A 23,165-nucleotide genomic window follows, 5' to 3' on the forward strand; every position below is an offset into this window, starting at 1 on the left:
TAGAACCTGGAGAAGTATGTAAAACACAGAAGGATCCTGAATATTTATATTGTAGATATGTAGATTGATCACCTAACTGGCAAGCCCTGGGTCCCAGTGGAAGACCTTGCTCTAAAAAACAAGGTAGACATCTCCTGAGGAAATATGTTCAAGGCTGAGTCCAGGCCCTGTGCACACACACCGAAGAAATCTCTGTGTGGGCGTGTGTCCAAAGATGGAGTGACTATGTCACACAGCTAGTCACACTTCCACGATCCCTGCAGCAGACACACGGTCCTCCATTCCTTTGAAAGTCACGTCTTTAAGGAAGTTGCATACGCACATAAAATATCAAGGCAGGGTACGTAAAGTGATCCGCTAGAGAGCTAACATGCTCAAGCATTCAGTGAAGGCAGAAAACATGCATGGAGTGATCAAAGAGGATGGGTCTAGGTTCATCCCCTTTGAAGGAACACAGCATTGGTGGTTCAGTGAGTGTAGCTGCCATCCACTAAAGGAACATGTGAACCCATCCAAGTTACAGAAGAATCTGAAAGAACTTGAAGTCCCTGGCTAATCTAGCTGTAACCAGAATTTCAGTCAGGCGACTAATCAGAGACTGACAGGAGGGGAACTTGAGGTCAGACTGTGGAGGCCTTCAACAGTGAGTAAAAGAAGTGCCAACTCGTTCAACAGGTAATGTCCAGCTACCAACTGTCATGAGAAGTGTGGTCATCAAATGCTTACTCTGCCAACAGTGGGAGGGGTGGAAAAGAAGGCGGGATTGGAGAGACACCGGTGGAGGGATCAAAGTGCTTGGAGCTTGAGAGTGCAGAGCCTAGGAGGTTATGAGCAAGGAAAAAGACAACCCAATAAGGATGCAGGTTTTGAGCATAAGAGATTAAAGAAAGAGGAGTCAGAAGAGAAATGTGAGTTGAGAGGGAGAGATGAAAAACTGAGTGTGAGGCTGTCAAGTTGCCAGCAGGCAGTTAGAGGCATGAGACTGAGGTGTTGGCTCAAAATCAACTTATCACATTCCTCAGAGAGAGTATAGACAAATGATAGATAGATAGATAGATAGATAGATAGATAGATAGATAGATCAATGATTAATAGATAATAGGTTTTAGAGTACACTACATTAGAGATTAAAATTTAAGCTGTTAAAATAGACTCACAAATTATGACATCTACTTCCGACCCAGATAAGTAATTGAATATTTTTATGCTAAAAATAAAAAAACACCTGCCCATAGTGTTTGACTTCTGTGTCATTATACTCTTGTAAAATACAAGATGAACCATGAAATCCTATCTGGGAATGAGGGTGTGGTCTGGGCAGGCATTTTACATGTATTTTATAGTATTTACATATTTTTGAAGTTATATTTATAGGTATTTTGCAAGCTCACTCCCTCAAACAAAATTTTATCACTAAAGTTTGGAGGCTGAAATCTTTTTAAATTACTTATCACCACTCAAAATTTCTCTACAGTCTTTTTCTCTACAGTCAGCAGTCGACATCATTTTCTGAACAACAGAATTATCATGAAAGACAATACATTTCAGGAGAGTGTTAACCTCTCCCTGAACATTGGTAAGTATGCTCCTAGGTTTGCAGGCTCATAGGGACAGCATCTGAGGCTAACAGTACATAACTACACCTCCCTCTCCTTTTACTCACAATGTCTTCAGGTCGAGATGTCTAAGAAATATTCACAAAACTCATGCTCTTCATCCTCACCTCCTATTGATTTCTCCGCAAGGCTGATTTTCGACTGTTGGTCGTCTGAGGAGGAGTTCATGCTGATGTCATCCAGGGGATCATCCAAGAAAGGGGGCTTTTTCAGTCTCCCAATGCCAATGGTCTTTGACATAAAATAGTCTGCTGCATCATTGAAAGCCTCCTCCTTGGAGAACTGGAGGTGCTTCATGGTCTCTACTTCGATGAGGAGAGCTTCTGGTTTGTAGTGCCCAGCCAAGGCCTTGGTAAGATAGGAGTCTGTGGAGTGCGTACATCCCTCATTCTCAAGCCTGTTCGCATCATCTAGCTGAGTTTTCTGGACCTTGGCTTCGGACTCCTCCAGTAACTCACAGACGGTGGGTGGGCAAAGCTGTGAGGACCCAACTGCTGCACCAGTGTCTTTGTTTTCTCTTTCAGAAGAAAGACCCAGACTGATGCCCTTCTGTTTGGATACACACTCGTCCAGAAGACACTTCAGCTGTTCCTCAGAAAGACGGGATGGGGGGTTTAGCTGAAGAAACAAACCAAAAGTTCTCATGGTCAATCGGTTGATTAAATGTGTTTACTGTAGGTAAGCGTTCAGGAATATGCCAGAACTTCAAGTGTCAGAAAACCCCTTACCCAGTATATGCAGACAGGAAAGCAGGTTGTTTTAAAGTGTCTAAAGCTGTAGGGGACTAAACAGTAACCTGCAGAACAAATTTTTTATTCTTTTTTTTAGGGGGGCGTTAAACAGGGTTTCCCTGGCTGTGCTGGAATTTACTCTGTAGGCTAGTCAGGCCTCGAACTCAAAGGCCCCTATCTCTGCCCCCCCCCTCAAAGAGCTGGGATTCCGCCCATCCAGAATAAATTTAGAATAAATTGTACACATTAATTGGGAGGAGGGAATCATATAATGCTGATTAAAATAATCTAAACTAACCACTAGCACCCTTATAACACACAGAAACAACAGGAGAAAAAGACAAAGTGTCTTCCATGGGTCACACAGAAATGAACCCTACCATAATTTCCAGTCAGGTTCTTCTGCCTCCACCCAGCCCTCAGTGTGAGCCATGCACTACCCAATTCTGCAACTGGGAGAGACCAGGGCCAATGACAGCAGCCCCTGGATTCACCAGCAGTGCATCTGTCCACAGCTTTCAGTAGACAATACTGCTGAAGACAGAAAAGGAAGCATGAGGCGGGGCCCATCCTGAGACGTACAGTTGCTTCAAAATTACAGGCACAGGCCGGGGGCATTCCAAGAACTTTGTATATGGAAGAAAGTTGTGGTCACACATATTAAATCTCCTTTTGTAAAGAATGTCCAGGGCTGAGGGTTTTAAACAAAGCATGAATTTTAAAACACTTTCCCCCTTACTGTTGATTTCCACCACACCTGGTTTATGCAGCACCCGAGACTGAACCCAAGACTCTGAGCACACTAGGCAAGCATTCGACCAACCAAGTTACAGAGTGGTGCTGTGAACTGACTCTGTGTGAAACTGTCTAAAATCAAATGTAGTCAACATTTAAAACCCACATTTTTCTTCCAGCAATGTTCTGAAGAAACATAAAAATGCACCAAGTAAAAGCATGGGGGGAGAGAAGACAGAAATTCAGGAGAACTGCAGCAAATTACAACCAGCTCAAAAAGGAACAGTTTCCAAATGCATTAACACACACAAAAAGTAGTGTCCTCCTCCGGTCTAGACCTAATCCCCACCTGCCGTGCACATATACAGCAGATGTGCATCTCAATCTTCATGCGGGCCCCCCAAAACTGGAGTGGGGCTGTCCCTAAAGCCGTTGCCTGCCTGTGGAATCCATCCCCCCACCTAGGCTACCTTGTCTGGCCTCAGTGGGAGATGTGCCTAGCCTTGCAGAGACTTGATGTACCAGGGTGTGGGGATACTGGCTGCGGGAGGGAACCCTCTCAGAGAAGGGGAAGGGGAATGGGGAGAGGAACTTGTGAGGAGGGGACTGGAAGTGGGGGTGGTGGTGTGTAAACAAACAAACAAACAAACAAATAAATAAATGGGGGGAAAGTGCCCTCTCCAGTAAGTCGGTATTCAAGGATATGGTGGAAAAACTCACAAATGCATACCTGACAGCTACCAGGCCCCATAAGAAGGCTTATCATCTACTGCAATAGCCATGACTTCTACCACAGAAATGTTCTTCTTGGCTTACTGGGAAAATACACAAAGATTGAAGGGATGAGAGATGTAGCTCAGAAGGAAGGTACCTACCTAGCAAGCACGAGGCCCTGAGTTCAACCCCAGTAACACACACACACCACACACCACACACCACACACCACACAGACAGACACACGCACACCCCAAAACCAGGAAAAATAGCTAAACTTTCTGCATACATTGTATATGTAAACGTACAACCCTGGTACAACTATTACCAGAAAGGCATAGTTAACTCTGTGCTTTTCATCCCCTTTCTCAGGCCGTCAACAAACTACAGTAGACAAGTTCTGCACCGTGTTTTAAAAATATACCATGTGTTTTCAAATTATATTGAACTTATCTGTAAAACACCGTGATGCCAGGCATGATGATGTACGTCTTTAATCCCTGCACTCGGGCGGACAGAGGCAGGTGGATCTCTATGAGTTCAAGGCTACCCTGGTCTATATAGTGAGTTCTAGGCTACCCAGAGTTGAATGGTAAGATCTTCTCTCAAAAAACTTTTTAAAAAAATAAAAGATAAAAACTCAGTGGCAATCGCCATTGTGAGTTTGAGAATAATAAGAAATTGTACTGGGAACTGAACTTAGGTGCTCTGGATGAGCAGCCAGTGCCCGTAACCATTGGACCATCTCCACAGCCAGCAGATCCTAGCTGTAACTAGGTAACTGTCAGCACAGCTCCTTCACCGACTATATAAATCACAGTCAGGACAGCATAGGCACAGCACAGCAGTGGGTGCTTAAAACAGTGCACCTTCTAATGCTGCTTATGCAACGCTGTTCACAATGAGAGGACCACAAGCTGGGGTTTAGAAAGAAGACACTGCATCATCATCAACAACAACAAACATTTGTCATTGTAAAATTCTCAGGCAACTGAACAATTGGCCCTTGTTGGACCAGGAGGAACGAAGGATCCTGGAAGTTGGGTCTCTGGGGTAGCAGGTGGTAGGGAGAGTCGGGAAGTAATCCGCTATGTTTGACTGCTTCCAAAAGTAATACTGATATGTTAGATACTTGGAAATTCTGACAATGTATTTGGCTAGATACCCAGAAAAGTACAGCAGTTATGAATACTGAGAGGAAAGCAAAACCTTTTATAAAAATGAAGGGCATGGAGTCGAATACACAGAGGAGGAGGAAGAATGAGAACTAAGCAAAAGAAAAATAGTTTCTAACTGTAGGACAAACACAAGCCTTGGGAACAGAGAGTGGAAGGCATTCTCTCCACTACTCTGAAATGGACTTTCATAAGCAATTATTTTTAAAGGGGTACAGGACAGAGGTGCAGCTTGGTGGCCGGGAACAGACTCCCAGTGTGAGTTCTGGGTTCAGTCCTCAGCACCACCATGTTGATGAGCACAAGAACGGCTTTAAAAATACTACTTGTATTTCTTTACCCACAATACCAAAGGAGAACTGTTATAATTTTTGCTCTCAAAACATTGTCAGCAAAAGTCAGTCAAATATAGTAATCTTGAAAAACTAAGTTAGTTAGGTAACAGTGTTTCCAGGCAGTGGTGCAGCTCAGAAAATGCCATGTGACCCACTTTTCTCATCCTTTGGTTCCCAGCAGAGCCCTGCCCCCATAAAAACTCAATAAATGGATATAGTGGGAATCAAGTGAGCAAAGGCTGCCCCGAGTGTCTAGATAGCACTTTATCACATAAGCAACTCACAGGTACTGGGCTGGATTGGACTCAGGCTCTATAGAGCCATCCCTGGCTTCTCTCAGTAGTTACGCATGACGGCAGAGGTCACATACAGATTACTTGTGATGCTTCTGAGCTACTGAGCTCCAGGACTGAGCCACTCAGTATGAGCAGTCAAGGAGCCATCTGTTCAAGCATTCACCTCCAAGAATCCACCTACATGTCAGCGGACTTCCACACTCTGGTAAGCTGGTTTCTCTTAAAATCCCTGCCCATAAAACTTACTGCAGTGCATTCCTTCTCAGGCTTCGTTTTGCTACAGAAGAAATCAAAAGCCCCTCCTCCCACCTTCACTTTAGCCACCTTTATATGCATCTCCCTTCCTTTCATTTTTGAAGGTTTCGTACACGCATATACTCCATGCTGAGGACATTCCCCATGTGACGCCTGCCCATGAGCCCCTTGTTCCCCTGAGGTGCTTGTTTCTACTTTCCTGTCATAGTTATGTATATGATTTATGTCTATATATAAAGCAAAAGTCATGGGTGAGAGAAAATCAGCTAATATATGTCTCTCTGAGACTGGCTAAGTCACTTCATAGGATTATCTCCAGTGGCATCCATTTTCCTGCAAATGGCACAGCTTGGTTCTTTATGGGAGAAAAAACTTTGCTGACTGTGCACCAATTTTGCCCAGCCACTCCCGTATTGTTGATCCCATAACTTAGCTACTGTGAGCAATACCATAACAAACACTGTTGTGTGAACATCTCTGTAATACACCAACTTGCATTGCTCTGGGTAAGTACCCAGGAATGGTGTGCCTGGGTCATATGGGATTTCTATTTTGAAGAAATCTCCATGCTGACTCTCACAATGGCCACACCCATTCACCTCTGCACCAGCAGTGCATAAGGTTCTCTAATGGCCACATCCACCAGTATTTACTGCTGTTTATTTTCCTAAGGCCTGCCCTTCTGGCTGCGGTGAGATGGGGTCTCCATGCAGTTTTGATTTGTGGTCCTCTGAAGATGCACTGCTGGTGAGGTTGAGCATTTATCCTGTTTACTGGCCATTTGCATCTCATCTGCTGTTCATTTCCTGAGCCCACCTATGGTTTATCTCTTGTTTGGCTTCTGCAGTTCTTTGTGCATTCTGGATACTAATGCTCTGTCAGATGTGTAGCTGGTGAAGAACTCTGCCCGTTCTGTGGGCTATTTCTTCACTCTGTGTTTTCCTTTGCTACACAGCAGCTTGTCATTTCATAGGGTCCCACTCGCTGATGGTTGAGCAACTACAGCCCTGGTGAAAGACACTTGCCTGCGTCAATATCTCGGCAAACTGTTTTCTCAGCTGTTTCCCTCTGACAGTTTCAGGGTTTCAGGGCTTAAATGAAGGCATCTGAATCTTTTAGAGTTGGCTATTTTGTGGGACAATAGACAGGAATATAGTTTTATTCTTCTGAATGTGGCTATCCCATCTGGCCTTTTTTCCCAGCTATGCTGATGTTGGCTATAGAGTTGTCATAAATAACCTTTATTATTTTGAAATACATTCCCTCTAATTCTTGTCTCTTCTGGACTTTTAGCATGAAGGAATGTTGGGTTTTGTGAAAAGGCCTTTCCGCATCTATCAAGATGATTATGTGATTTTTTTCAGAAGATTTCTGTGACATATTACACTTATTAATGTGTATATGTTAAAGCAAGCCTGCATCTCTAGGACGAAGCAGCATCGCTGTGGTGAGCAGAATTTTTGATGTGTTCGTGAACTCAGTTCGCTGGCATTTTAGCAGCTATTTTGATCTGGGCTCATCAGGAAGATTGATTGACACTTTTCCTTGCTGCTGTGTCTCTGTCTGCTTTTGGTATCAGGGTGATGCTGACTTTGTAAGCAGAGGTTGATAACAACATTCCGTCTTTGACTTCTTCATGGAGAAGTTTGAGGATGCAACATGTTACTTTGTATTTAACAGGATTCAGCAGTGGACCTATCTGGGCCTTCCCTTTGTCTAGGCGGGAGATTTTATATTACTGTTTCAATGTCATTGCTTGTTAAAGGTCTGACATTTTTATATCTTCTTTTAGATTTAACAATTCAGTACACTATAAGTTTTTAAGTTATATCCTGATAGGTTTTTTTTTTAATTTTACTAGTATGTGTCTCTCCTCTCATCTCTAATTTTATTGGCTTAGCGCTCTTTCTCCCCTCAGCCCCTCCCTCCCTCCCTCTCATTTTGGTTAACCGTTTGTTGATCTTGGTTATCTTTTCAAGAAACAATTTTTCCTTTTACTGATTCGTAAGCTCTGTTTTCATCCCTAGTCCACTCATCTCCATCCTGGTTTCCTCACTCACTGCTTGGAGTTTGGCTTGTTCCTATTTCCCCAGGGGCCACATGCACAACCTTAGTTATCTGCTTTGGATCTGATTTCTCTGTGTGTCACTGGAGCTGTAGAGCTCTCTGGAGGACCATTTTCATGGACCCCCTATATTTTGGTAGGTGTGCTTCCTTTTTTCTGTGGGTGCAGTGAACTTTCAAGAAAGTAGGGAGGGCTCCCTAGGCCTCTCCTGTCATTATGGGGGTCTGGGAAGGAATTGTGAGGGAGATGCTCAGTGTTGGGGGCCAAGTTGGGATGGGGACTCCTCAGCAACCAAGGGCCTCTCTCTTGCTCTCAGTGTCCTTGCTGGGCTGGGGTGGGTGGTCCAAGGTTTCTTACTGCTTGGAGGCCATGTAGGCCACAATGTCCACCACCCTTTTGCTGTAGCCATATTCATTGTCATACCAGGAAATGAGCTTTACAAAGCTGTCATTGAGAGCAATGCTAGCCCCAGCATCAAAGGTGGAAGAGTGGAAGTTGCTGTTGAAGTCGCAGGAGACAATCTAGTCCTCAGTGTAGCCCAGGATGCCCTTTAGTGGCATCATAGCCCTCGGATGCCTGCTTCACCACCTTCTTGATAACATCATACTTGGCAGGTTTCTCCAGGCGGCATGTCAGATCCACAACAGATACATTGGGGGTAGGAACACAAAAGGCCATGCCAATGAGCTTCCCATTCAGCTCTGGGATGGCCTTGCCCACAGCCTTGGCAGCACCAGTGGGTGCAGGGATGATTTCTGGGCTGCCCCATGGCCATCATGACACAGCCTTCCAGAGGGGCCATCCACAGTCTTCTGAGTTGCAGTGATGGCATGGCCTGTGGTCATGAGGCCTTCCACGATGCCAAAGCTGTTATGGATGACCTTAGCCAGGGGTGCTAAGCAGTTGGTGGTGCAGGATGCATTGCTGACAATCTTGAGGGAGTTGTCATATTTCTCATGGTTCACACCCATCGAAAACACAGGGGCATCGGTGGAAGGGGTGGAGATGATGACCCTTTTGGCTCCATCCTTCAAGTGGCCCCAGCCTTCTCCACATGGTGGTGAAGACGCCAGTAGACTCCACGACATCCTCAGCACCAGCATCACCCATTTGATGTTAGCGGGATCTTGCTCCTGGGAGATGGTGATGGGCTTCCCGTTGATGACAAGCTTCCCATCCTCAGCCTTGACTGTGCCGTTGAACTTGCCGTGGGTAGAGTCATACTGGAACATGTAGACCATGTAGTTGAGGTCAATGAAGGGGTCGTTGATGGCAAAAATCTCCACTTTGCCAGATGCAGAGCAGAAGGCAGTTCTGGTAACCAGGTGCCCAATACAGCCAAACCCGTTCACACTGACCCTCACCATCTTGTCTATGAGACAAGGCTGGCGCTGCACGAGAAGATGCAGCTGTCTCTGGAACAGGGAGGAGCAGAGAGCCAGTATGTGTGCGTTCATCTTCGTTTGGTTCTATGAATTTTATTTCTTGTTTTATTCAAGAACCCATTTATCATTCAGAGTAGCATATTGTTTAATTCCATGAGCGTCTGCATGTTCTGTAGCTCCTTTGAAACTGATTTCTGGATTTGTTGCACTGCAGCCAGAGAGCACACAAGGAGTTAGTTATCCTCGTTTCCTGTGCTTGTTAAGACTTGCCTTGGGTCCTGTTACATGATCTACTTTAGAGAAAGCTTTATAGGCGGCTAAGAATATGTATTCTTTACATGTCCCATTTAACTCAGAGGTATTCCTTTGTTGTTAATATTCTTTATTATCCAGTGTGCAAACAGAAAATAACCAGGGTAAATGTACCGGATTTTGTGTCATCAGGAAAGTGTAGTGTAACATGTGCAGTGTTGATTGTCAGAAACCTTACTAAGTTACTGACACCACTGGATGTCTTGCAGAATAGTAATAACTAACATTTACTAAGTACTTACTCTAAGCCAGGTATTGCCCCATGCATGTTACATGCATTGATTCACTTAAACTTTACAGTGACATAAGAGATAGATGCTATTCTTACTATTCTCACTTTATATACATGGAAAGCGAGACACCAATAAGTTAAATAATGTCCAGTGTCTACAGCTGCCCAGTAGTAGAGCTGGGGTTTGCTGAACACAGATGGCTTGAGTCCAGCATCTGACTGGGACTCATTGTAAATAATGTTTCCCTCTTTCATCCTCCCAAGAACTCATGGCAAGTGAGACACCAATAAGTTAAATAATGTCCAGTATCTACAGCTGCCCAGTACAGTTACAGCTCCATGCCCAGGCTGCCCGTCATTTCTGCCCCTCCACCCAGATAATGCCAGTTTGGTATAGGAATTGAATCTGATTCAGAGGAAAGTTTGGGTTGCTGGAGTTAAGTGGGTGTGGATTGCCTCACCCTGTCCCCACCTCTCCTCCTGCACTAAACAGCTGCAGTTTCCCCAGCCATAAAAGCCTCCAATTCTTTGGGCATCAGATTTGTTGACAGAGCCATTGAGAGTAGGTGTGTATCGCAAACAACCATAAAATCCATCATTAGAGGCTTGCAGAAGCAATCCGGGGCTTTGATGTGAGCTTAAGTTGTCAAGTATTTTTCCCCAACAGAGTTTCTAAAGAACACCATATAAAAAAGTCATATAAAAAAAACCTAATTCCATATCATGAGGGATAATGGGTGGGGAGACAGAATGTCCTAATCAACCACAACAGCAAAGGTAAAAAAGTATCCATTGAAAACTACTTCTACTCCAAAACAAACAACAAAAAGCATTCCTCCTTTGGCTTAGTTACCAAGATAGCAGTTTACAACTCTCCAACCACTGCTGGCAACACATGAGAAGAAGTTTATAGAGACCTAAAAAAAACAAAACAGGCGGGGATAGCTAGAGGAATGGCTCTAGTTGAGTTAAGAGAGGTCATGATGGGAGCCGAAGTCATGACATTAGCCAATTGTCTTAACCTTGGGTGGAGCCAAATCTTGCCTCACTCTACCTAGAAGTCAGCTGAGCAGTGAGTAAATTGGAAATACTATATATCACTGAGCACTTGGGAACAATTCTAGGCTCCCAGGGCTGCCTCTCTACAGTTTGTTACCTTGTGTTTGTAACCACCCAAGCTTTGAACCAAAGCTATGGTACCATTAAAGCACCATCCCTGAGATCTTCAATGATGTTTCTTGGTTGGACTAAGATGTCTGAGTCCAGGGTCACCCTGCAGAAGAACTCATCTGACACCAGCTCAGATCAACAAGGTTTAAAAGATAAGTTATATCCATTCACATATGGCACCGAGGAGGCATTTAGTGTTACAAAATCAAGGAAGAAACAAAGGCTTAGTCTAGAAGGTAGTACCTGGCCTCACAGCCTGTCAAGGGTTTGGACAAGGCCTTCGCTAGGGGACATAAGTACTTCTGCTTTTCAGGGTTGGAGCCACAATATGTTCATAGCTGCCTCTAGCTTGTGAGATGATTTATACGGTTGTCCCTCCCCCATGAGAAAGAACACTCACCTACACTCACAAAAGAACTGGTGTTCAACCCTAGGAATTAAAAAGAAGAGTTGATTAACTCCTGGCGTGGCCCAAGAAATCTCCTCACAGCATCATGTCCAGGGGCCAGGCTGTCCCGCCACTGAAACACTCCAGTGTGAGGAGATTTAGTTTGTCCATCTAGATCTGCATGCACGTGATAATCAGTGCAGGAGAATAAACACTAAAGGCCAAGCTCAGCCAATAGAGGGGAAGGCACTGAACAAAATCCTTCCCCCAAGAGGCAGTCGCTCCTATGACACCCCTGGAGATGCCTCACAATATCAACCCATCAGTCACACTTGTCTGCAAGCACTGGTCACATCAGTTACACCCCACTTCTATTTCTCCATTGTCTTCTTGAATAATTAAGTGGTAACAGTCAAAGCATTTCTCCATGTTACGCTGTTCCCAACTGAGACAAGGAGCAACAGTTTCCTGCCAAGGTTCTGAGGGGATAGGCTTGAGCCCTGCTGAGACTGGAAGAACAGCACATAACCCCAAGTGCAGGGTGGAAGGAGAAAATCCCTGGGAGACTTGGAGGACAGTAATCCAGAGCAGCCAAAAGGAGCATGGAGCGAGGAGATGAACTGAGCCAGGGGAAGAAAGTCAAAATCAGAACTAAATAAAAAAGGAATGACCAGATGGAGTGAAGGGAAGACCATGCCGTGCTGTTTAGTCGCTAAGGGTGCAAGACTAGGTTAAACGGAAGCATCGCCTCACAGCCCTTCCTCCCCCAGGAATCAAAGCAAGACTAGGCAAGCCAAGCAAACACCTGGCATCCCTTTGCATCCCAGATGTGTCTCCAGCACCCTTGATCCATGCTGTTTCTATGCATGTGCATTCCCATGGCCATTTGGGAAAGGGCCTCCATGAAATGTTCCTTGAGCTTGCACGGTATCTAGAAACTATTGTCTCCTCCCCAGAGGGACAGGAAATGCACTTAGCAGCAACGCAGAATGGCAGGGGGACGCTAGTATTTCTAACTTTAAATCTGCCCTCTTTTTCCTCTGCCTGTTAGAAGTTGGACAAATGACGAAAACCTCCCACTCAGACTTCCCATTGACAAGTAAAAATACTAGCATCACACTGCTCCAAAGCAGCAGCAAAAAGCACTAAGGAGCAAGTGCTTGTACTGAGCAAGGTAGGCATATGCAAGGTTGCACATGGTGTAAGCCTGGTGTGGAACCAGTGCAATTTCAGCCTACCAGGACGTGAGCATGCAGCTTCCTCTGTAGCTGGCAGCCCCAGCTACTAGATAAGCTTCTCAGGAAACTCCACACTGAGGTTTGCACTGTCCAAGTTCAACTGGCCCTTAGCTTCGAGGGTCCTCTCTGAGGTACCAAGAATGGATGGTGCTTTATAGATAATCTCACACACTTTGCGGTGAGTAGATTAGCATGTATCCTGCTGGATTCAAGAGGCTACAGAGACCATTAGATGCTGGGAGAGAGCCAGTATGGGACAATTCAAAGCTGCCACCTTACTGTGAGGTCAACTATATCTCCAGTACCAGAAAGTACCAAAGTTAGTAACCAGGAAGGGGTGGATGTCAAGATATTTTTACCTTTGTCCAAAATAATAAGATTTCCCTGAGAGAATGTGGGGGATGTAGGGAATAGGATTGTCTCTTCATGAACACAGGCATCCACTGTCCCTTTCCCCCACCCAGACCCTAATGCACCAGACCTCCTGTTGCCCCCCTCTTCCCTCTCCATCTAAGCACACACACACACCCGGAAATGTTCTCTGGTCAAAACTTCAAAGCATTTCCTACTGCCTCTCTTCATAGCCTACCTGTCTAAAATGTGCTCCCCCATCACCCTCCTGAGATTGCAATATGTAACTCTTTCAAGGAATGAACTGGCATTTAGAGAAGGCCTTTGAATCAGAATGACGTAACCCAAAGCCCTGATTCTAGGAAGGGAATCCAGGCCCATGGCCAGATGGCAGAAAACAATTTGGAAGACATCCATCCCTTTCAGCACTTCAAATCAGGCCACACCAGGCATAGCCCTAGCCCAGTTGGACAAACCTTCGGTCCTGTCACATTGCATTAGCTTTGATTTTCCTGCTGGTCAGAAACCTTGTACCATAGATCTAACCTCACACTGAATTTGTTGATGAAGGAGAGCCGTTTCTGGTCACAAACAAGTGACCTGTGGTGTTTCCCAGGGTTGAAGCGCTCCCGCGGTCCTGCCCTGTCTAGACATGTATCTGAAGCATCTAATTACCCTGTGCCTTCTGTATGGCACACAAAGCCCGACATAAACACATCGCTCCCACTAACAGTGCTGCTCAGTGAACTGTCCTTTTACATTTCCAGTCTCAGAGTGAGATTGCACTGCCACGGAGAACGATACACTGTGGATAGCACGCTCCAAGCTATCCTGGAAGTTACATTCTCTAGCCAGCAATAAAGCCACCTAGAGAACTGTACACAAATGCAGAAGAATCTGCATGGCATGCTTTGCTGTCATAAATGATGCATTAGATGTTCCCTTTCACATAAAGCTGGGATGAACCTTTCTGCTTCTCTTCACATCGCCGGGGCCTTTATTAGGCAAGTGTCCAGTCATTTACACTAGAGTCAGGATAAGTTAGGGCTGAGGTGGACAAAGCTGATAGCACCATATTAATATTAGAAAATTAGGACTTAGAGAAATTGAATATCTTCATCTAAGACCCAGAACTAATAAACAGTACAGAATCCTCACAACTACCTTCCCACAGATGCTCAAGAGTTCTGTTCCCAGGGAAACACCTTAACAACAGGTACCACTGTGATACCTCCCCTTCTGCTTGACAGCTAGCAGCAGCCCATAGCAAATGTCCCTTTCATCTCACAAGCCTGAGGCCAGTGTGTGAACAAGAGGAGAAGTTCAGGGGATGGCAACCACCCTCTGAGTGCCCCAAACACAGAACTCCAAATTCCACCCTTTCAGTATTCACTGTGTCTACTTTCGTGCACATGTTAAGGTCTTTGAAGAGGGAACCAGGTTCTCTTTAATCCTGTATCCCATACCTTCCCAGGACTTGGCAGAGACAGACAAGTGATGAAGATTTGTAGACATCACAATTTCTTCCTTTTAAACTTTACTGCCTGTTTGTACTTGTGGGTGTGTGGGTGGCTGCCTCAGAGGACAATTTACAGGAAGGGAGTATCTATCCTCTCCTACCATGTGGGTCCCAGGGCTTGAACTCAAGTCGTCAGATTTGGCAATAAGTCCATTTGATTGCTGAGCCATCTTGCTGACCCTTTCTTTGAGAGATCTTCTACCTGCTATAGTGACATCCCCATGAACTCATAGATCTTGGTCTCTTTATTGACCAATGGTCTCAGGCCATGGCTGAGCCTAACCCCAGTACCCTTTCTCCTGAGCCCTGTTCCCTCTGGAGCTGCTTAGAAAGGTAACAGTTCAATTTAAACTTTGCTTGGAATTTGGGCAGACCAGAAAAAACTGCTTTAACTCCTGAAGGATTCCCCAACATGGGGAATTTCAGGTTCCATTGAAGGCCGACAGACAGATAACGCTGTTGAAGGTCTAAGTGTGTCTTGTTTTCTCCATGTCACAATCCATAAGCTGTGACTCACCCCATCTTAGGATAAAGGTGATAATAACTGAGGGAATATACCTCACAGTCACACACACACACATACTCACACGTACACACACACGTGCACATGTACATACTCACACGTTTTCTCTCTCTCTCTCTCTCTCTCTCTCTCTCTCTCTCTCTCTCTCTCTCTCTCTCTCTCTCTCTCTCTCTCCTCCATAAAAAGCCTGAATCACGGGCCTGTGATAATTCATTACAAGTCAGACATAGAGATTAATTTGTTCTGCCAAGAAAACAGACAAATAATATTTCATTTTTTATTGTGGTTAGGCTTAATTATAGACATCTACTTGTGTGTTTAAATAGAAATCCTCACAAACATGCAGTAAAGTGTGTCCTTTCATAAGAACTTACAGTGCAAAGCTGTTCTCAAAAGCTCTTTATTTGTAAGGATAGACTTCAATTGAACAAAACAGGGACTGCATGTTCCTGTGAACATTTTCAGTAAATATGTCATCTTTTCTCTTTTGATTTTCAATGATGGGCAGATGAGCCCATCCCTGCATTGGTTCTGGGTCACTTTGGAAGGAACACGGATGGTCCAAAAGCAGGCAGGGATAAGGACAGCTCAATGTGGGGTCATTGAAAAGATCACCCAAATAAATACACGAAAAATATCCTGTCTGAAGAAACAGAGGAAGAGCCTCAGATATTATACCTTCTGATCATACAGTAAAGTGTCACTCAGGCAAAACTAATAGTTTTGTTTCCATTTGATTACATTTCAAATTAGTGTTTTAAAGTCAAGTATGTGAAATAAAATCACAATTTCCCCCAGATCGCATACTAACACTAAGTGTAGGGTGCTAGTTTGTGTCTGACCGGCAAATAGTAATGCAGAAGTGCAGACTGAAAGACATACTTCCACTCGCTGCATGCAAGTGCCTCACAGAAATGTCTACCAAGGCTTTGCTGCTTCTCCCCACCCCACCCCCACTGTCTCCCCTTCCTCACTGGGTTGTTTCTTTCCACAGACATTTAAAAGGCCGAAAGTAAAGAACCACCACCACCACCACCACCACCACCACCACCACCACCACCACACACGCGCACACACACACACACACACACACACACACACACACACACACACACACAATTTCCCCTATTTTCTTTCTTCTGGGGAAGAGTGGGGAGTGGGATGAGGGTTGATACAGGTATTTCCTACGTAACTTCACAATCAATGATAATCCTCCTGCTTCTGCCTCCTGAGTGCTGGGGCTTACAGCTTTATACAACCACATTTGGCTTCTCATTTTCTTTATGAAAAAGTTGTCGTAATTTTTATTTTTAAAGAGTAACATAATTAAACTTAAATTGACATCAAAATCCTCTTAAAGCCATTACCAGGGACCTGTCTATCTCTTAACTGACATGTTCTTGTCCAGGGACCAGTTTCCTCCACATCTGTAACACTGATGTCAGTGCTCAGTCCCCCTCATCCACCCCAGCCTCATTCATTCATTCACTCATTCATTCATTCGTGCATGCACATGCATACAAGTGAAAAGGATAGTCCTTTTCTCCTATACCATCCGTAAAACCCACACAAGACATGGTTCTTCTACTCTTAACCTGTCTCCGGGCTCTAAGCCATTCTCCCTCCACACTGCAGTTCATCATTCCTTCTCCTCAAACCTCTGCATTCACCTGCAATTTGTCTTTCCACTGTTACCTGTGCTACCCTAAACCAAGCCCCAATCCTGAGTGATCATATTGCAGTGTGTAGAACAGTTGTGTGTGCTCTCCCGTCTGGAATCATCTAACCGAACTCCCACAGAGTCCTTGGGAGTTAGGTTTCTCATCACTTCTCAGCTCTTTCCCGTATGTCCCCTCCCCTTACTGCAGCCAGCTTCTCCCACTGGCTCGCTAGTCCTTGGGTATGGCTTCCATGCTCTCGCATCACTGCCCTTTTCCTTGCTGCCCGTCTTCTGAAAACGCTTCACACACAGACATCAGGGTATGTCCCTTCATCCAATCATCAGTCTAAATGTCACCAAGCCCTTCCATGACCACCACAGTCAAAACCACCAGAGTTTCTACTTGCGCTGTCTCTCCTCGTGCCCATTCTCTGCTTCCTGGTGCTGCATATGTAGCACATAGCCCCTTGGGACACTACAGCAGTCTGCCTTTATCCATGGTCTCACATTCTGGGCTTTGTTTACCTTAGTCAAATACAGTCTGAAAATATGAAGAAAATTCCAGAAATTCATAAGTTTTAAACTGTGCACTGTTGAATATCATAAAGAAATCTCTCACTCCATCCCATCCAGAAGGGAAATCATCCATTTGTCCAGCAGTCTATGATACCCGCCACCAAGCAGCGATCTTAGTTATGATCCACTCTATGGTAACAAGCATCCACCCAAGTAAGTTTAGCCTCATGCTGTGTGAAATTATACAAGACCTGAGTCGTCTTGCCCCATCACATGAAGAACGGTGAGTATAAAACAGTAAGACACTCTAGCAACAGCAAGATGTCACACAGAACTTCTGTTGTACTTCCCTACTTTATCATAGGTTCCTGTTGTCAGCTCTCCCTATACCTAATTTATCAGGTAAACTTTATCTGTATGTATTGAAAATCACAGACCATGTGGATTTGGTACTGGCCATCATTTCAACAACCACTGGAGATCACGGAAAGCATGCCCCACAGATGAGAGATGAGGACCATCATCATCTCATATTTGTTGGACACTCTCCCTTCTGACACTTAAGACCCACATGTGTAGGAGCCTGGATCAATTTACTGCTCTATTCTCAGAGACTAGAGCAGTATTTTGGTATGTTAAGAATATAGTGGGGGTTGGGGATTTGGCTCAGTGGTAGAGCACTTGCCTAGCAAGCGCAAGGCCCTGGGTTCGGTCCCCAGCTCCGAAAAAAAAAAGAAAAAAGAATAGAAAGAATGGAGTGGATATTTAATTTTAAGAAGCTACTTCTGGAAGAGTATGTACTGCATACAGATATGTTAATCCATTACTTTATTCTCAGAAAGATCCCTTGCTTTTATGCTTTTGGCTGTGAATCTAGCTGAGCCATTTCTGCAGGTCACCCTACTTTTATATTATGCTTGCACATCTTAGGTCTGCGTTTCAATGGATGCATACGTTAGTTTCTTTACAACTTTGTCATAGTAGAGTCAAACCAATTTCTTTGGGGCATTATGGAGTTCTTAAATGCCTTTGAGAAGCCAGCCAGTCCTCCAGTCAATCAGAATGGTTCTCTTCCTTGTTGTCTCTATGTCATTCATGTTATCTACCTGTCATGTTATTGGAACATTTGCCAAAGGCAACACCTTGCTAGAGCATCTTATAAACAGTGTCTCAGTTCCAGCTCTCAGAACAATGTTTTACTTTGCCATGTTCCAAAAATCTCATTTATCATCAGTCGGGGTGAGTGTGGTGCAGTACATGTATGGAATTCAGAGGACAGCATTGTGAAATCCATTCTCTTTCCACCTCCCGAGGATCCTCGGATTAACTCCGGTTGTGAGGATGGTGACTGCAGCTCACGGTTGCATGTTGGGGGTGGTCTCCTTCCCAATAGCACACACACCTTATATCAAGGCATAGCTGGAACTTGCTATACCTTCCCCCCAAAGTCCTATGAGCACGATGTCATACCATACCAGATGAAGAGAGCAAAGTATCCTGTCTGATGACCCTGCCTTGTAGACACAATGTTGACAGTCATAAAGATGATATAACTCTAGATAAGGCCATAAAGTTACTGTGCTGCTTCTAAAAGTTACCGTAAAGTAACTATGTTCACTTTGCAAGCTCACTTGAGCTGTTTGGAACATGTGCTCATTTGCCTATAAGAAAGAAACTTTTCCCAGTTAAGCAAACTCACTTCAAGGATCTAAACGTAAGTTGAGTTGCTGCCGGCAAGAGACTGTCTCCCAAGCAGCACACATCCAGGAGTCTCGGGAAGGTCTCAATGCTTTCTTTCCCCATTGCTTTAAGAAATACATCCAAGGGTCTTTCATAATGCCCTATTTATGGATGATGAATTTAGGAACTGATCTGTCTGGGAACTGGGCAAGGGACACAATTTTTTGTTGCAATGGCTTAAATCAATCACAAAGATGTGTTATAAAAACCAGTGGCATAGTTGGTTCTGAGACTGTTTCCACCACAGAGATCCAGTTACTGACGGCCATTTCCAAGGACCCTTTCCCTTATTCCTGTGAAAATGTGCATTTTGCTGACTGCTATGAAGCTATCATACCACCTGATGGTCAACTGCTGGAACTTCCGACCCACTGCTGCACGCTCCTAATGTCCCTACAACAAGAGCAGCCCCACCCACCAGCATCACTGGCTAGTGCGGAATCTTTCTTATTCCCAACGATGTCCGTGGTCCCTCGTCATTTAATCTTCTAAGCCCTTGTCTTAAAGTATCCATCGATACCCTCTTAAGGCATCCACGTGGCATACATGTCTCCAGGATCATAATAAATGCCAACCCCTGCATCAGTCTTAGCTTTGCGTGTTGGTATTTGTGTCCCCGTAACATGTAAAGGAATTCTTAGCATCTCATTTGGAGCTAAGGTTCAACTTGTAGTCAACAAATCAAAGAAATTATTAGAATCAATGCCATCTACTCATGTTCACATATTGAATCCAGACCCTCTGGCCAAGTGCTTCCACAGCAATCAATTTAACCTATCTAAGACTGTATTCTTCTTCTGGAATCTTCAAATGTGATTGCCATACATGTCCCCTGGGTGTTTTGTCAATGATAATTGACAAGATTTGGCAACTTTTTAACACCATACACTGACTTCCAGCTTTGCCTTTGTCAATGGTGTTTTTAAAGTCTGCTGGAATCTATTAGTAATTATAGCTTCTCAGAGTGAATAAGGAGAACTGATCCACCTGAATAACAGCCGAAGCCAGAAGGCAGATATTTCTATCAACATAAGAGCAGCCCAGCAAAGAGGGACATGGGGCTTCTTCAGGTGGCAGGGATGGCTTAAAGGACTCTGGGGACTTAAGGGTACTCTGAGTTCACCAAATTCTACTGTATCCCCTGCCTATTTTTAGGTCCTACCTTCTGGATGTGCCAAAACTTTAACCTAAGGAATTTAGCCAACAATGTAATTTGGTAAACTGCATTTGGCTTTTCACCTTTTCAAAACAAAATTCTGTAAGAGAATTCTTTATATGCAGTTGTTGGAATAGTTTTCATTTTGATCCACACTAAGATAAGGAAATTGGGGATTTTAGTTCCTGTTCTCTCTTTAACTGCCTGTCTCTATAAGAAGCAGTAGCCACATTGCCTCGCTGTTCCTAGTCCTCATCCCTTGACAGAAACCCCACATAGTCTTAAGAGCATTCCCTTCTGGTGAACCTCATCCTGGCAACTCATGGAGTCTCCTGGCAGAATTTCCTCCATGTGCTATAGTTTGCCTACATCCCACCCTTGCTACATCTGGGTTCTTCACTACCATTAGCGCCAACTAACCCAGACAGCAACCGCAGCTGTCACCACGTTCTGGCACTTCTACTTCCTGTAGCCATCCCCTGTGCCAAATCCCACATCTATCAGGGTTCTTAGAAGCAAACAGTAACAACAGCCAAACTGATATGGGTTTCTGTAGGCAGAAACTGAATTAAAATGACGTCAGGTATTTTCATGTCATTTTAAGAAGGCTAGGGAAGGGTGCCGGCAAACAACCAGGAATGAACAGGCGCTACCCAAAGAAAGTCACTCAGAGAAATCTGTGGCCATGATTCTGCTGAGCTGAATGCGCCAACGTGGAACCAGCTGAGTCACAACACCACTGCTGGGACAACTGTCATCCCCACCACCTTACTAACTGGGCATCTCCACCACCCTGGCAAACACTGGGTGAACTGTCCATTCTTATGCCCCTTCCTTTAGTTTGGGGTCTACATACCCAATAGCCTACATCCAGCAGCCCTTATCAAAGTCAGCTAGAAAAGTCAACAGGGGATTCCAGAAACCTCAGTGAGATGGGAGTCCTATTAAAGTCACACATGGCGACTGTTCCAATCACAAACTAGGTGAACAATGAGGTACAAGGATGAACGTCCTTTAGAAGCATCTCTTTAGAAGCATCTCTTTAGAAGCATCTCTTTAGAAGCATCTCTTTAGAAGCATCTCTTTAGAAGCATCTCTTTAGAAGCATCTCTTTAGAAGCATCTCTTTAGAAGCATCTCTTTAGAAGCATCTCTTTAGAAGCATCTCTTTAGAAGCATCTCTTTAGAAGCATCTCTTTAGAAGCATCTCTTTAGAAGCATCTCTTTCTTTAGAAGCATCACTTTGCATCCTTAGGGAAGCATCAGTACATCAAAAAAGATAGAATTTTATGGGAAGCAAAGTTGGAAAATTTTTGTACTAAGTTGAAAAATTACTTATTTGCATGACATTTTAAAGATTTATTTATTATATATAAGTACATTGTAGCTGTCTTCAGACACACGAGAAGGCATCAGATCTCATTATAGATGGTTGGGAGCCACCATGTGGTTGCTGGGATTTGAACCCAGGACCTTTGGAAGAGCAGTCAGTGCTCTTAACCACTGAGCCATCTCTCCAGCCTCAGAACTTTTACTTATTGAAGAACCAGCCTGCCTCCATCTTAAGCTTAGAAGTCATCTTATAGTAAGGACAAACCAGGTGCATTCCTACTAATGATTAAACCTGTTTCTCAAGGATTGGGCGATGCCCCTCGCCCTGTAACTGTAACTACAAATGGTTCTCTACAGCCTGTTCCAGGAATAGGGATCACATCTTTGTTTCCAAAAGTTAATAGCCATCTTGCAACCCTACCTTTGTTTCAAAAGGGTTGCTATGACTACTGTGTTGTTACAACCGTTACCTTGCAGTCCTGTCTTTGGTTCAGGAGGTTGTTATGACTAACTTGGTATGCTTATGTTCTTCTCCTGTGACCCCACCTATTTTGTCCACCAAATCTTCTGTTTAGAAACCCCCTATCCCTGGGCTAGAAAAACCTTGTCTTCCTCACATCCAATGATGACATCTCTAACCCTGACCTTAGTGGGAGCAACCTAGGCACACCAATAGAAAAGTTTGCTTGAATCAATTGCTCGCTCTGGTTAACTTGACCGTGATGATTGGGGCCGGTGTGCTTCCTCCCATCTTTGGATTAACAGCATTTGGCACCAGTGATGAAGAAGAGTGTTTTGTAACAAATGGAAAGCTGGTGAGCTACCTCCTTGATCATGCAAATTACAGAATCTGGAAATAATATCGTCCATCCTTCATCTTTTCTCAATCCTCAATAAGGCTGATTCATAAGAAGGGCTTAAGAAGATCTGCTAATATTTTTCCAAGAATATTTTAAAATTCCACAGGGACCCACAGGAGAACATTTGCTATCAATTGAACAGATATGTGCATCAAAGAAGAGAAAAATTCTCAGAATAGCTAGATTCCATATTTCCCTGTACACAGGTTTAAAGCACATTGCAGCGCATGTCAAAGCCCTCCGCCTCCTGAGAGGCACAGCTAAGAGGAGGAGGACAGAAGAACAATGGAGCTAGAAATCCAAAGGGAGGAGAACAAAAGCAAGCATGTGGCTAGTAGGCAAAGGAACTGGTGAGCCTTTAGTGATTCCTGGCATTTCAACACTGCCAAGTATTTTTTTTTCACAACATTAAGCAAACAAAGAATTTTTATCCCCTGCTTCCTCCCTTCTGCCCAGACAAGCTTCCCCACCAACTCCATTGTTCCCAACCCCCACTTCACAGCACCCATGTCTGGCATCTGACTAGCCACCCTCCCCCTCCAGCTCTGCCCCTAAACCCCAAGGACCCTTTTACTTTCTAGGTGTTCGACTCACATCTGAAGCTAGGAACCACGGATAAGACAGAGCAGTGCCACATTTGTCCTTCTAGGTCTCGGTTACTGAATTAGATGGGGTTTCTATTGTTATGATAAAACACCATGACCAAAAGCAACTTGGAGAGGACAGCTTGTTTCCGATTACAACATTCTGATAACACTGAGGGAAGTCAGGGAAGGGGCGGATACAGAGGCCCTGGAGGAATACCGCTTACTGACTTGCTTGGTTTTCTCAACCTACTTTCTTATACCATCCAAGACCTGCC

General features: G+C 44.4%; 1 protein-coding gene and 1 pseudogene across 7 annotated transcripts in view; both read right to left on the bottom strand.

The window, feature by feature from the left end:
- Positions 1 to 23,165, bottom strand: part of Fsip1 (fibrous sheath interacting protein 1) — a 142,598-nt gene that overhangs the window by 1,818 nt on the left and 117,615 nt on the right. For 6 of the 7 annotated variants that reach the window (XM_039104542.2, XM_063283317.1, XM_017591571.3 and 3 more), the window contains one exon: positions 1,724 to 2,234. In XM_039104542.2, the coding sequence (XP_038960470.1) occupies positions 1,724 to 2,234 (511 nt within the window). Of the gene's footprint in view, positions 1 to 1,663; positions 2,235 to 23,165 lie in introns of all 7 variants that reach the window. The other variant, XM_039104541.2, reaches the window with a different exon arrangement.
- Positions 7,797 to 21,264, bottom strand: LOC134486138 (glyceraldehyde-3-phosphate dehydrogenase-like; annotated as a pseudogene).

This window comes from Rattus norvegicus, chromosome 3, assembly GCF_036323735.1.
Source record: "Rattus norvegicus strain BN/NHsdMcwi chromosome 3, GRCr8, whole genome shotgun sequence".
Classification (NCBI taxonomy): domain Eukaryota; kingdom Metazoa; phylum Chordata; class Mammalia; order Rodentia; family Muridae; genus Rattus; species Rattus norvegicus.